This window comes from Bufo bufo, chromosome 5 (genome assembly GCF_905171765.1).
Source record: "Bufo bufo chromosome 5, aBufBuf1.1, whole genome shotgun sequence".
NCBI classification, from domain to species: Eukaryota; Metazoa; Chordata; class Amphibia; order Anura; family Bufonidae; genus Bufo; species Bufo bufo.
The window spans coordinates 246,753,903-246,769,265 of record NC_053393.1 but is presented as its reverse complement, the minus strand read 5'-3'; the positions used below and the strand labels follow the sequence as shown (position 1 = coordinate 246,769,265).

Genomic DNA, 15,363 nt, shown 5'->3' with positions numbered 1-15,363 from the left:
AGAACTTCAAGGAAAGAGGTTAAATTCTTGTTAAGAAGGCTTCAGGGCGTCCAAGAAAGTCCAGCAAGCGCCAGGATCGTCTCCTAAAGAGGATTCAGCTGCGGGATCGGAGTGCCACCAGTGCAGAGCTTGCTGAGGAATGGCAGCGGGCAGCTGTGAGCGCATCTGCACGCACAGTGAGGCGAAGACTTTTGGAAGATGGCCTGGTGTCAAGAAGGGCAGCAAAGAAGCCACTTCTCTCCAAAAAAAACATCAGGGACAGATTGATCTTCTGCAGAAAATATGGTGAATGGACTGCTGAGGACTGGGGCAAAGTCATATTCTCCGATGAAGCCTCTTTCCGATTGTTTGGGGCATCTGGAAAAAGGCTTGTCCGGAGAAGAAAAGGTGAGCGCTACTATCAATCCTGTGTCATGCCAACAGTAAAGCATCCTGAGACCATTCATGTGTGGGGTTGCTTCTCATACAAGTGAGTGGGCTCACTCACAATTTTGCCCAAAAACACAGCCATGAATAAAGAATGGTACCAAAACACCCTCCAACAGCAACTTCTTCCAACAATCCAACAACAGTTTGGTGAAGAACAATGCATTTTCCAGCACGATGGAGCACCGTGCCATAATGCAAAAGTGATAGCTAAGTGGCTCGGGGACCAAAACATTGACATTTTGGGTCCATGGCCTGGAAACTCCCCAGATCTTAATCCCATTGAGAACTTGTGGTCAATCCTCAAGAGGCGGGTGGACAAACAAAAACCCACTAATTCTGACAAACTACAAGAAGTGATTATGAAAGAATGGGTTGCTATCAGTCAGGAATTGGCCCAGAAGTTGATTGAGAGCATGCCCAGTCGAATTGCAGAGGTCCTGAGAAAGAAGGGCCAACACTGCAAATACTGACTCTTTGCATAAATGTCATGTAATTGTCGATAAAAGCCTTTGAAACGTATGAAGTGCGTGTAATTATATTTCACTACATCACAGAAACAACTGAAACAAAGATCTAAAAGTAGTTTAGCAGCAAACTTTGTTAAAACTAATATTTGTGTCATTCTCAAAACTTTTGGCCACGACTGTAGTTCAGGGGGCATTTCGTTCTCTTAAAGCATAATTCTCCTTTTAACAATACGCTATAGTTCACATCAACAGAAAATAATGAGCAATTCTGTAAAAACGTACACTTTATACAGTTTATGCGCTACTTAATAGTGTTTTCTCCATTCATAAAGAATAGATATCCATTAGTTGTCTCCCTTGTTAGACAGGTCAGCTATCAACCATGTGAGCACCCAAAACACATTCCTCCTCTGTGCAGAAATCACCAGACATCAAGACACTTCTCTAATAAATATGGGATGATCATTAGTAAATCGGTTGCTCTAACTGTGAAAATCAAGTCCTGTCCACTATATTAATGTCAAAGTAAAAAAAAGTGCCATAGTAAAATTATAAATATGGCATTAAGACAGAGAGCCACATTTTTAGTGGTATAAACAAATCTCCTCCATTATATACAGTACTATAGCACATAAAGAAAAAGAGTTATAAAAATGCTCATCATCTATTGTAGACTTCAACTGTGGAATTTTATAAAATGTTTACTTTGACTCAACTTTTACGCTGATCCAGTTATAGGGAACCTGTGCATCCTCCAAGCATTCCTGAACTGTCTTCTGTGTTTATACTGAAAAGTATTCTATTTAAGTAAAAAACAACTTTGAAAATGTCTCAGACGTCATGAGAAGGTACCTCATGGAGTCACTGAGTGGCTGTTCTGACTGAGGGGAGTCACGACTCATCTCCCCGTTCTCACTCCCATCTCGTTCCCCTGTGTCTCTCCCACACTGCCCCTGTGTTTCCTGACATCAGCGCTGGCAGGGCAAATCTCTCGCCGATGCAGAAGACTTCCATGCACTGCCGCGTTACGGACATGCACAGTGAGCGGTGGTGTATATGTTTCAGCTTCAAGCACTCACTGCACATGCAGTGGAGACTCCTTTTAAATTATCTCAGCTTATATTCTTGCTGCTGAGTAATCCATTGTCTTCATTATGTTAGCAGAAAAATTCTTGCATGGCACAGCTTATAAATAACAAGGAGCAATGGAAAGTTTCCAGGCTCTTCTAATAGCTGAGTATGGATACCTTTGTGACATGTGTATATGGTACATCACCCCAGGTCAAACTAATGGAACGTTAAGCAGCTGCACAGCAACGATGGATGAAAAGTCGCTCCATAAAGTGATCATGGTATGAGGAACTACTGGAAAACATGCTCCCTGTCATCTAATGTCCAAAATTAATCCTTACTTCTACAGAAACGTAGAAACAATTGTATAACTATCCAGTTATAGGGCAGCTATTAACACCATAAATAGAGATAAAATGGCAAAAGCTCTGTGTTTACCCCAGAATCAACTGAAAACTGGTACACTAAGTACACTCAGACGTTAAAAGGTTAACTGCCTGTAAATGCAGTGATTAAACTGATGGGTGTTTTAAGACTGTCAAAGGAAAAATGCTTTTAAATGAAAGACAAAGAGCATGTCAGCTAGGAATTCAGCATATTCATCTATTAGCTGAACTGTGCTCCGAAAACCATACCTAAGCTAAAGGAAAGAACACACAATAGACAATGTGAATTGTCCATCCTTTGCATAGCAGTGGCTTATGACAACACTTTGTGTAGATGATTTTTATAATGTGGCTTTGGACTGTTTCATAAAACTTTAGCATCATAAATAACCCATGTCTAAATAAAAACTGCTGTTTTTTTAACTTACCTACATAGCCATTCTTATCCATATCAATACCTCCAGAAATTGACTGGCCAAACATCCTTAGAGCTGGGTTAATTTTTCTTCCAGAAATCCGCTAAATGAAAATATTAGAGTAAGAGTAAAAGTAATGATAAAATTGAATTATGGACCCATCAGCTATGCTGACATGTCTATTTTACAAAGACACGTGCAGTCCCCATACACTAGCAATACTGGAGGACAGTTTGGTAACTGTCCCATTCCTTTAATAATTCTCTTGGAAATGTGTGAGTAAATTGATAACTGGGTGTTGCCATTGCCAACCAATCGTAGCTAACCATCAGATTGTATTGGGAAGCACACTACTAACAAGAAGAATGGTAATGCCCACTTGTCAATGTTTTCATACATTTCCATTCTAAGAAAAGAGGATCCAAAATTTTATAGGGAATGCATGTAGACATGTCAGGAGAAATTACAGTACTTTAACTTTCATACTGTACAGTATGAGCATTAAAGGGATTGTCCTGCAACATAAAAAAAATTCTTTGCTTGTTTTCCAAATGTGATATAAGCTTTCATTCTGAATACTGCACTAATGGCCCAACTACAGACCCACTCACATGTTCTCACAAATCTCTCCAAAACAGGCAAACTCTTCCTCCCCCTCTGTCACAGAGGTGCTGGAAGGGGGCTAACTGTGTGGCTCAGTTTATTAGCCAAGGCACCCCTTCAGAGTTTTTGAATTAGCTGTACTGGAAAAGGGAAATGGCTTAGCTAATGTTCTAAGCCAGACAGCAAGCCACATTTATATCACCAACAGGGATAAGGAAGAAGCTCTCCACCTGTGCAGAAATGACAGCAGAAGCTACACTTCCGGAACCAAGAGAGGGGGTCTAAAATTGGGTTATCTGTGCAGTTATTAGAATTATAGCATCACTCAGATTATTAAAGTGGTTGTCCAGCCCAAAAATTATTTAGGAAAGGCTCAGAATGCTGTAAAAAAAACAAAAAAACAAAACAAACAGTCATGTCCTGATCCCCAGCCGCTCTCTGCTTCCTGGTGCCACTCAACACACAGGAAATGACCACTAAGCCAATCACTGGACACAGCAGTGACCCGCCTCTGCCAGTGATTGGCAGAGCAGTCAAACATCGAAAGGCACGTGGAGACCATCGGTGGACCAGAAAGCACCACAACAAGAGCAGCAAAGGATCAGTAAGGTCTTTTAACATTCTGACACTTTTATAAATAGTTTTAACTTCTGCAAAACAAGCAAAGAAGTTTTTATTTGCCATACAACACTCCAAGCCTATTCATTTCAGGATACAATTCTCAGGCTGATCCATATACAGTAAATAACATGACAACACAGCTGAAAATGCATAGTCCATGCTGGACATTCGATTTAACTAAGAATATTCCGAATATAGACTATTAATTCTACTTAACTAAAAAACAGGGAACATCATGAGTTTAAAAAAAACAAAAAACATCTAGACAGATTAACGCGGTTTTATGTGCATTTATGCGGTTATGTGTGCAGTAAACACAATATATAATCTCTACTGCATAATAGTGAAAATGAATATTAGATATGCACAGATAAGACTCAAGAGCTTCCCTGCATCATATCTTTCAACGATATACCAACCATTGAGTACTGAGGAACAATGCCATCTGCATCACCATGATATATGTAGACAGCTCCTAAATAATCATCTTCTTTTGGAGCTCCAATTGCAACATCTGTTTAAAAGAGATAATAAATGAACAAATCAATGCTAGATAATGCCGACTGATGGGAACAATGCTTACAGATCTTACAGCTTTCTGCTGGACATCACGTCTCACAGTCCGGTTTATATGGATACATTGCTGAACAACCACAGCATTTTCAATGGGGTTGTTACGCAAAATGCCCCCTAGCAACCAATCTGTCTCAGGTCACTTCAGAATTGTCGCTAAACTTAGGCCACTTTCACATCTTCAGTGTGTGGTCAGTGTTTTTCTTCAGCTTCTGTAAGCCAAAACCACAAACATGATCAAGTACTGTCTGTGTGAAGTGGCCGAGAGGGAAGGAGTGTAAAGGTGGCTTAGTAGGCTTGAGATAATGTCTATATATCTTAATGCCGTACTACTGAATATATTTGTAGAAATACCTGCAAAAGCTCTTTATAGCATCCCCAAAAGTAGAGCTTTAATCTACATTTCGATCATAAATCCATATTTTACCAGTGAATGCAACAAACTAATGCAGGCAATACGCTAAAAATGTGATTTCATTCAGCAGATTATACACAGCGTGTAAGAAATGCAGCATAAAACATGGCTGAAAAGTCTAAATGTATGTTGTGCTAAGATAAAGACATCATCACTCTCTTGACACAATGATATCTGCATGTGAAACCGTTACATATAGCCATGAAAGCAGCCAAAAACACTGATAAGCAAGGCCTTGGAGCCTTTGTGCTGAACATCTACTTAGATGCTATTAGGAAATGATACCAGAGTGAGCTTTGATTTTATTTCATGTAGATCTTAAGATGCAAAATGAAAGGCCACAAAAAATCTTCTCCATGTTTCTAGCACCTGGATCAGAATACTGCTGTATTTAAATATTCAGTATAACCACTGAGTTACTTAATAAAATCTATCTGTACAGCACCAACTTTCTATTTGTTCTTTTACTTATTTCTCCACAATAACATCACTAAGGGGGACGCACATGCTCAGTTCCATCCTTCAAATGCTACCAGACATATCTACTATAAGAAACTATAACAATTACAGGGAGAGAGCAGGAAGGACACCCCTAAACTGCCAGCTTGAAATAAATCTAGAAGAGTATTGGAACGAATGGGGAGAGGTAAAACACTGGTTCTAGCTTTGGTAGATAGAGATTGTATTTGATTGATTTTCACTTTTTATATTAATCATGGGATAACCCCTTTAATAAAAACATGTCACCACAAAATTCAGTGCCATCTGCAGGTTATAGGAGAAGGATCTGAGCAGATAGATAACTCGTTTTGAGGGAAAAGATTCAGTGAAACCTGCAATTTTTAAATGTCTATACATAATGTGGTTATGCCATGATTGTATCACTAAAACTAGGCCATTTTACACAGGCTGATGATCAGGACCAAACAACGCTCATTACTGATCACTGCCCTGTGCAGGCTGCTGACCACCTGCCACACAGGTTTAGTGCTAGGGATGGTGCTTCCCGCTGCCTGACAGATTTACTAAAACTGGCGCCAGAAACTGGCATAAGTTAATAGCTCAAGTTTATGCCAGCTTCTGGCTGCTGTAGACTTGAGTTCCTGGAGCACAGAGGGCTAAAGATGAGACTAATGTATTGAGAGGCATTTGCATTGGATTTTATATTAGGCGCATCTCATTCCAATGCAGTGGGATCAAGACTGCAGTATGGGAACACCAGCCTTGATGAAAAAGATAACATGAAATATGTATAAGCTTTCAAATTGTTCATTGGCATTAGTGAATACTGACCTGGATACCCATCATCATCAATATCGCCCAGGTTAGCCATGCTTTCCCCAAACTGTGCATTATATGCATTGTCTCCATTCAATGAAGTTTGTTCATCCATTACTCCCTAGCAAACAGGAAACAAAAGAGGGATCATGAAAACTACACATTAACAGAATCCTATCCCAATGGACAGTAGCTTTTTTCACAGACAGGAAGCACCTGAGAGGCGAATTAGCTTTCTAAATAACATTGAGGAGTATGATTTCTATAAACTGCAAAAACAAACAATAAACAGTAAGTAAAAACTAGACAGTGTTAACAGTAAACTGCACAAAAGAAATGCTTCCTAGGGAATGGTGTGCTGAGAATTCACAGCAAATAGAGTGGCACCAAAGTGGAAGAGATTTTTCAAAAAGGGTCTATTTACAGACCCAATTATGTTAGAAGAAAGTATGGTTACCAATAGAGATGAGTGAATTTCCCTCCAAAATGTTTCGGGTCTAATCTGAACGAATAAATCAGCAGATTTGATTTGGTATAAATAAATTCAATCTGAATCGAAAGGGCCCAACCTCTTTGAAGATCTTTAACATCAAGACAGTAATTTCAAAGAGACAGCAACATATATGGCTATGGGTAAACGGATGGTAGCCAGTGTTGAAGGGGTTTTTCCAACTAAAAATATTCTACGTTTTTCAAACCAGCAACGGGATCTGAATACTTGTGTAATTGTAAGTAATTAAAACTGTAGTATAGCCACTGAGCTATTCACAGAAATCTATCTGTATATACGAATATTTGGGGGAAATTCTTAATGAATTAGATTTGTGACAAATTGATTTACTCATGTCTAAGTCACCAATGCATATTCTGACACTAAAGACAATCAGAATGGAAGGGAGTGCAAATTATTTTGTAAAATAGTAGGGATATGTCCATCCAGTTCATACTATTATCTTGAAAAGTAGATCCAGAGGAAGGCAAAAATTCCCATGAGGTAAAGGCCAATTTTCTTAGGAAAAAAAAAATCCAAATCTGGCCATCACAATATTTCCCTAGACCCAATGACCCATCTCTAAAAATCTCGTAGCTATAATGTTATATTATTACACTCCAAAAAATAAATCCAAGCTCCTCAACTGTTACTGAGTTCACCATCACCACCTCCTCAGGCAGAGAGTTCCATAGTGTCACTGCTCTTACCGTAAAGAATCCCTTTCTATGTTGATTTACTCACGTTTTCCACCATACTATGTTAATGAACAATGCTAGGTATAATCTGGTGTTGCTAGCTAGTTTTCATATTAGCCAAAAGGCACGTGCTATATTGAAAAACATGGAGCACACAAGTGGTGTATGTGTCTGTACCAGACGTTATTATTATTATTTATTATTAAAGCGCCATTCATTCCATAGCGCTGTACAAATGAAAAGGGGTATAGATACATAATACAGACAATTGCACGAAGCATGAACAAGACGAGATACAGACTGGTACAGAAGGAGAGAGGGGCCTGCCTGTGAGGGCTTACAATCTACATGGTATAGGAGAAGGACACAGTAGGTGAGGGTGAAGCTGGTCATGGCGGTATAGAGGCAGCAGGGTTACTGGTTGCAGGCTTGTCTGAAGAGGTGGGTTTTTAGGTTTCTTTTGAAGGATTCCACTGTAGGTGAGAGTCTGATATGTTGGGGTAGCGAGTTCCAGAGTGTGGGGGAAGCACGGGAGAAATCTTGGAAGCGACTGTGGAAAGAGGTTATAAGAGGAGAGAAGGAGATCTTGTGAGGATCGGAGATTGCGTGTGGGGATGTATCGGGAAAGTAGCTCAAAGATGTAAGGAGGTGACAGGTTAAGGACGGCCTTGTATGTATTTGTTAGTATTTTGAACTGAAGTCGCCGGGCAATGGGGAGCCAGTGAAGGGATTGGCATAGGGGAGAGGCAGAGGAGTAACAGGGTGAGAGGTGGATTAGTCAGGCAGCAGAGTGGAGGATATATTGGAGGGATGCGAGAGTGCTAGATGGAAGGCCACAAAGGAGAATGTTGCAGTAGTCTAGACGGGAGATGATGAGGGCATGTACATGCATTTTCGCAGATTTAAAGTTGAGTAAAGCGTGGATGCGGGAGATTTTTGGAGTTGAAGCCGGCAGGCGGTGGAAAGGGTTTAGATGTGCGGTCACAAGGAGAGGGCAGAATCCAAGGTCACTCCAAGGCAGCGGACTTGGTTGATCGGGGAGAGTGTGCAGCTATTGATCGTGAAAGATAGGTCTGTTTGGGGGGTTGAGCAAGATGGAGGAAAGATAATGAATTCTGTTTTACCCATGTTAAGTTTTAGAAAGCGAGAGGAGAAGGATGATATGGAAGATAAGCATTGTGGGATTCTGGATAATAAGGTGGTGATGTCTGGACCAGAGAGGTAGATTTGTGTGTCGTCAGCATAAAAGTGATACCGAAAGCCATGGGACTCTATGAGATGTCCAAGGCCAAAAGTGTAGATAAAGAAGAGCAGGGGTCCTAGGACAGAGCCTTGTGGGGCACCAACAGAGAGGGAATGAGACGGGGAGGTGGTGTGAGAGTGGGAGACGCTAAACGTCCGGTCTGTGAGGTATGATGTGATCCAGGAGAGGGCCAGGTCAGTGATGCCTAGAGATGAGAGAGTTTGCAACAGAAGGGAGTGGTCGACAGTGTCAAAGGCAGAGAACAGGTCAAGGAGAAGGAGGACAGAGTAATGTTTTTTTGGTTTTGGCTGTTAGTAGGTCATTGGTGACTTTGGTAAGGACAGTCTCAGTCGAGTGGTGGGGTTGGAAGCCAGATTGTAGCTGGTCAAAGAGGGAGCAGAAGGAGAGGCGAGAGGACAGTTCAGAATGGACATGTTGCTCAAGTAGCTTTGAGGCATACAGAAGAAGTGATATGGGGCGATAACTGGATAAAGAAGATGGGTCAAGTGAAGGCTTTTTGAGGATGGGTGTAATGGTAGCATGTTTAAAACCAGAGTGGAAGACACCACAGGTTAGTGATAGGTTGAAGAAATTAGTTAGGGTTGGGATAAACACTGTGGTGAGGTTAGGGATGAGGTGGGATGGGATTGGGTCAAGTGCACAGGTGGTGAGATGTGATCTGGAGAGTAGAGTGGAGAGACGTTAGAAATACTATGGTAATTTCACATACAACCATTCTGAAACACAATCCCAGCAGACATGGTAACAATACAATTTTTTCAGCAATTCAAAAAATATTTGATTAAAAAATATAAAACTATCGGGAAAAAAAGTTTAAAAAATTCCAAATACTGGAAGGCACAGCAATACATTTCTATTAAAGGGGAAATAAAATCCGGACTAATGAAGTCTGTGAGCTCGAGGGAGCTGAAACAACATCAAGCAATAACCAAACCAATTTTAGGTCAGAGACAATAGAAACCTGATTAACGTAATGGGCTTACTAGAGAGGCAGTAAACTGAATATCTTCCATTTCCAGCTGGCAAAGCTGTACATCCATGATTTGTCTTTTCATGTTGTAAGAAACACTCAGAAGAAGGAAAGACCCACAGTTGTTGAAACGCTGCCAAATGTAATGTTGGGTTACAAAGTCTGTAAATTCTAGGAAATGACTATACGTCTGCAAGTAAAATAGATTGATGTCTAAGGGAAATCACAAAGCGGAGGCCCTAGAGAAGCATCTGTGCTCCCCTTAATATAATCCCAAAGAAAGTACAGTAGTGAACTTTTAAAGTGACAGTAAAGCCATGAAGACATTTCCCATTAAGAATACAACAGCATCAAAACTTCTTTACTGAAAGAACTGTGAATCTGTGGAATAGACTTCCTCAGGACGTGGTCACAGCAGGGACAGTGGACAGTTTTAAAAAGGGTTTAGATGAATTCTTAAAAGTAAATGACATTAATGCTTATGAAAATGTGTAGAAATCTGAGTCTCACTTCCTTCTGCGATTCACGTCCCCACCTATCCCTTGGTTGAACTTGATGGACTTATGTCTTTTTTCAACCGTATTAACTATGTAACTATGTAACAGTTTCTTGTCTATAACCATAAATGAATTGCACCATGCAGTACACTGCTAACGTATCTCTATGCCTTGAACAAACATTTAAGACATTATTCGCACAGAGCAGTATTGATGAATTTTTCCTGTCGTTTCCTTTTTAAAAGTAGGATGTAGCTGGAGGAGAAATGATCGAGTTTAAAAACACTTTGGGGGGAATTTATCACGTGCTGCACTCCAAAATTCAGAAGACTTCAAAAGGTCGCAAAATAGGGCTTTTGTGTCTTTTTGAGCTTTTTGGAGAAACTAATTTTGTGACATTTGCATTTTATACCATTCACTTCAATTTTGAAAAGTGGGTGATAAATTAGATGTGGTTAGCCTGTTGAGCTAAATTTTTAAAAAAAAAAAAGTTATGAAAATTGTCCAAATCTTTCTTCAGTAAATGGATACTGTCAGGGGAGGACTGAGCACTTAAAAAAGCCTCTGGAAAAAAATAAAATAAAAGTGGCCCCATGCTGTAGGCAGGACTAACACAAGCAGCAGGGACAACACAAGTAGACAGGGGCAGCAATACCCTAGTGCAGCACAAAATTCCTCCCCAGCAGAACCAAATACTACAGTGCAGCACAAAATACAGAAAACCTGCCACAGTATTCAACTGTATCACCACCCTGCTGCCGCACGCCAGGTGCTCAAATATCTGATGGTCCTAGCATTAACTAATGCTGAGAGGATCAGATTGCTATGTACCCGGCTGGTAGCTAGGGTGGCCCACTGGGAAATCTCCCCGTCTATGGCCAATCCACCTTTGGATGCTGTTAAAAGCGCAACATCTCAAGATAGCAGTGTTAAACTTAAAGATGCACCAAATTTATCAAACAATGTGTAACATTTGATAAATTTGGTGCAAATTACAGTAATGCAGACTTCAGCAAAAAAATGACTTTAAAAATTCTCCTCATGATAAATCTCCCCCTTTGTGTATATTTCCTCTAACATTTAAAAATCTTCTATTCATACAAATTTAACACAGACATTTTTTTGCTTTCCTCTTAGCATTCACAGACGGAAATGCAAACTGTACGTGGTGATGCTTTTTCCAGTGTAATTGTAGAAACAAATTCCCTTTAACATCCCAATGTTTTAGCATAAAAACAATTACTTACATTTCCTCTGTTGATGTACACAGTAACTTGTCCTTCATCTCTAACCTCGGAGTACATGGGAGCCCCTACCAAGAGGTCTGATAGGCCGTCAGCGTTCAGATCAACTGCACATAAGGAGGAGCCAAAGTAAGAGCCCATCTGTAACCAAGTTGAGTCATAACAAAGCATTCAGTATTTCTGCCCACATAAAGACTTCTGCATTAAGTTCTGATAACAGAAAGGAGAGAACATGGTTGTTTCTTTCTTTTTTTAAATTTATTTTTACCTTATAGATTAGATTTATTATGCTGCTTTTCTTCATGTCTTAATTGTATTATATATGGCTGGATCACTGCTTTCACATAGTTAGAGAGGTGACTAAGTTTAGTACAGAGGTGCAACTAATTTGGAAGTGGGTAACTGGAGGTAAGGCACGAGAAGCAATGGAAGAGTTTAATCAATGCAATCACCCCAATTCCCTGATGCTTTTACCCAAACTCAGGAAATTCTTTAAGGTTTCTAAAAAAATAGAGTCCTTGTCCAATTTGAAAATCATATTAACTAAATAAAATGGTGCACGCTAGACTAGTTTGGAAAACTGAGGTTACTGCTCCCACTTACCTCCGAGTTGGAGGTATTATTTAGCCTTGGACCTTACTTTATATAACTGTGCTGTAAATGGAGACAGACCGGAATCCCTGATATAGTCATCTGGCCGGTGCCTTGCAAAACAGGTAATATAAAGGAGCTACCTACACTAGGACTTATTTTCTTCTTCTTCCCTTGCTTCTACCAACTCCACTCTGAAAACAGCAACAATTGGGAAATAAAAAATTACCTTCCAGTGCCATCATGTACAGTATATAGTCCTGAAATCTTTATTGAGTCACATGCATTTTTTTTTTTATAACTATTTCCATATGAATAAAACATGTAGTGTTCCAAACTTGGCAGCTACAATTTGGCTTGTGAGCTAAGGGACAGCATTTTGTAAAATTACCAATTAACAACTATAGGATTTATTCCAGCAGTACGTAAAAGTCCCATTCAGTCCGCGCCAGAGAAATTCTTCAGTAATTACACAAGAACACGTCACTAATCTATTTAATGGTTGCTTTAGCATATTCAATAACTGTCCATAGTCATGTTAATGTCCACTTGACAGTGATCAATGAGCACAATTACGTATTAGTGACATTGATCTTGTAACACGATTCAAGAACCTGACGGTCTAGAGGTTAAGTGTAACAGACTGTATTAAAATGGATAACACAGGGCAAAGCTGTAGAATTAAATGTATTTAAATGCAAATACATATGGATGAACTGTGCATACTATTAAATATTCAGACATGTATTGCCAAAATCTATCGCATCATTTAATATGAGAATTTTGGATAACAATAATTAACCATAAAAAATATAAGATATAATTGCAAAGTATAACATAATGGGGAACATTTACCATTTTAATCTAATTTATTTGGGCAGTGTAAATTCAGATAGGCAGTCTAAAGTTGTGCCAAGTTTTTCAAAGTGGCTCATGCTGGATGATAATGGCCCAATGCAGCAATTGTCGGAAAGAACACTTCCTTCTCGACAATCGCTAGCTTGTCAGTGGAGGAGACTGCTGTATGTACATGTATGGGGAGGAGTAATTGCTAATGCCAGGCTTGTTTGCCAGCAGCACAGGCTGTTTAGATGGCACGATCTGCTGCTGGCAAACAACAATTTAGGTGACCGCACCAACAATCTATTACCTGATGATCAGGTAATCTGCGTCACCTTTACACAGGCAGATTATCGCTAATGAGCATCCTTTTAACATTCGTTAGCAATAATATGCCTCACGATCAAGCAGCCTAAAGGGGCAATTAACACCTTCAAGAAAGAGCCAGTTTTACCTTCTTGACTGAGCCTATTTTTGCAAATTTGTCATGTGGTAATAACTTTGGAATGCTTTTACTTATCCAAGCAATTCTGAGAATGTTGTCATACTTCAAGTTAGTGGTAAATTTAGGCTCTGATTAATCATGTCTTTACTCCAGAATTCTGGCTTGAAAAAGTCGCAAAATTAGGCTTTTGTGACTTTTTGACCTCACTTGCCCAAACATTTTGTGACCTTTTGCACCACTTTGGAGGGCAGATTTTTCTGGAATGTTTTTTGAGCAGTAAATTGCATTTAAAAAGACCCTGAGGTACACCTACAATGTAAACCCCCCAAAAGTGACATTTGCTAAACTACATCGGCCAATCGCAGTGATCGGGGCAGCAGGGGGGAGGAATAAGCCCAGATTACACGCAGTGAGTGGCTTTTGTTGTGCCGTATATGTAAGGAGTAATGTGGGAACTCACCTTCCGCTGTACAGTACATGTACAGCCCTTGTTGTAAAAATTTAAGGAAATCTGTCACCAGAAAATGCAGAGAAATCTGCCGGCAGCATGTTATAGAATGGAAGAAGCTCAGCAGATTGATAAATCATTTTTTGGGAAAGGATTTAGTAAAACTTGTATTTTATACATTTGATAGGCTACCAAACTCAGAATCCAAACAAAGAAAGAACAACAAAATATAATGTCCTTATGTTTTTTTGTTCTTGTTTTGTCAGACTATGAAAAATAGACTCGAAAAGCAGTGCACTGCTTCTACAGGCTGCAGCCATGTCTTCTCCCCCTGTGTTTAGTCTGAATAATTTTTGTCTACACAGTGAGTGTGGCCATTTCATTGAAAATAATCTAGTTACCAATAGTAGAAAATAGATTTAGTAACAGCACCAGCCATAGTACCAATAGCTAACTTGCATAGACCTGTGTTCACTGCAAAATTGTGCAGATTTGCCTTTCAGCAGCTTTAGAAAGCTGGGTAGCATGTGGAGGTAGGCTGGAGACCAAACTACATGTACAGCACATACTCACAGTTGTCCTGATATTATATTTTTGGATATAGTGTATACAGAATGTATGTACAAATTGTTGCCTACCATACATTACATCTCTGCAGAGATTATACCCAGCTTTCACATATTGCTGAGTTACAAAGTTGCCTAGTCATGTAGTAATACATCCTTTAATAAAGTTAGAACAACTTGCCCTTCAGCGTCCTGGAAAGCCTGGGTGACAAGACTGTAGAGCTTCATTGGTAACAACAGAGTATGCTGCCCTGGTACCATATGAAATATTCACAAAGTGTATCAGGGCAGCATTTTGTGTATTTTACATGACCAATATGCTCTCATCACCGTCCTGCAGACGCTGTTAACCAGCTTTCCCAGACTGCAGAATTCCAAATCAGCCTATTTACGAATTAGTAAATTCCCAGTATTGTAGAATACCTAGCTGAATTGGTAGCCAGGGGCCTGAAAAAGCTGAATAAGAATCTGAATGACAAATTCTCTGTACTGAGGCATATCTAGCAGATTTGTCATACAGGGCACTAGGAAAACTGGCTAACATATTATGTGGAGCTGTAATAGGGACTGTTAAATACTAAGTCTACCTAATTAAATCGCCCTCCTCATTTCTAAATAGTGCCATAGCTAGGCAGATTTGCTTTTCAGGGCCCTGGGAAAGCTGAATTTCCCCCATATGGAACTGTAATAGACTGCAGAATGAAAAATCTACCAAGATAAATCCTACTCCCTATTCCTAAATCATGCCATAGCCTGGGAAAGTTGGGGTACCACTATGTGGAACTGTAATAGACCACAGAGTACTAAATTTACCAAGACAAATCCCCCCTCCTCACCCCTAAATAGTGCCATAGCTGGGTAAATTTGCTTTTCAGGATCCTTGGAAAGCTAGGTTACCACCATGTAGAACAGCAATAGGAACTGCAGAATACTAAATCTGCCAAGACAAATCCCCCTCCTCATTCCTATTTTGTACCGTGCCATATCTTGGCACACTTGCCTTTCAGGGTCACAGGAAAGGTGGGTTATCACTATATGGAATGGAAAATAG

The 15,363-nt window shown here is 39.8% G+C and overlaps 1 protein-coding gene across 1 annotated transcript in view; it reads right to left on the bottom strand.

Moving 5' to 3' along the window:
• The window catches only part of ITGA9 (integrin subunit alpha 9), a 447,293-nt gene that overhangs the window by 325,803 nt on the left and 106,127 nt on the right, over nt 1–15,363 (bottom strand). Inside the window, exons 9-12 of the mRNA XM_040433941.1 lie at nt 11,426–11,563; nt 6,275–6,380; nt 4,413–4,507; nt 2,782–2,872 (exon numbers count right to left, since the gene is read on the bottom strand). Of these exons, the coding sequence (XP_040289875.1) occupies nt 2,782–2,872; nt 4,413–4,507; nt 6,275–6,380; nt 11,426–11,563 (430 nt within the window). The remainder of the gene's footprint in view (nt 1–2,781; nt 2,873–4,412; nt 4,508–6,274; nt 6,381–11,425; nt 11,564–15,363) is intronic.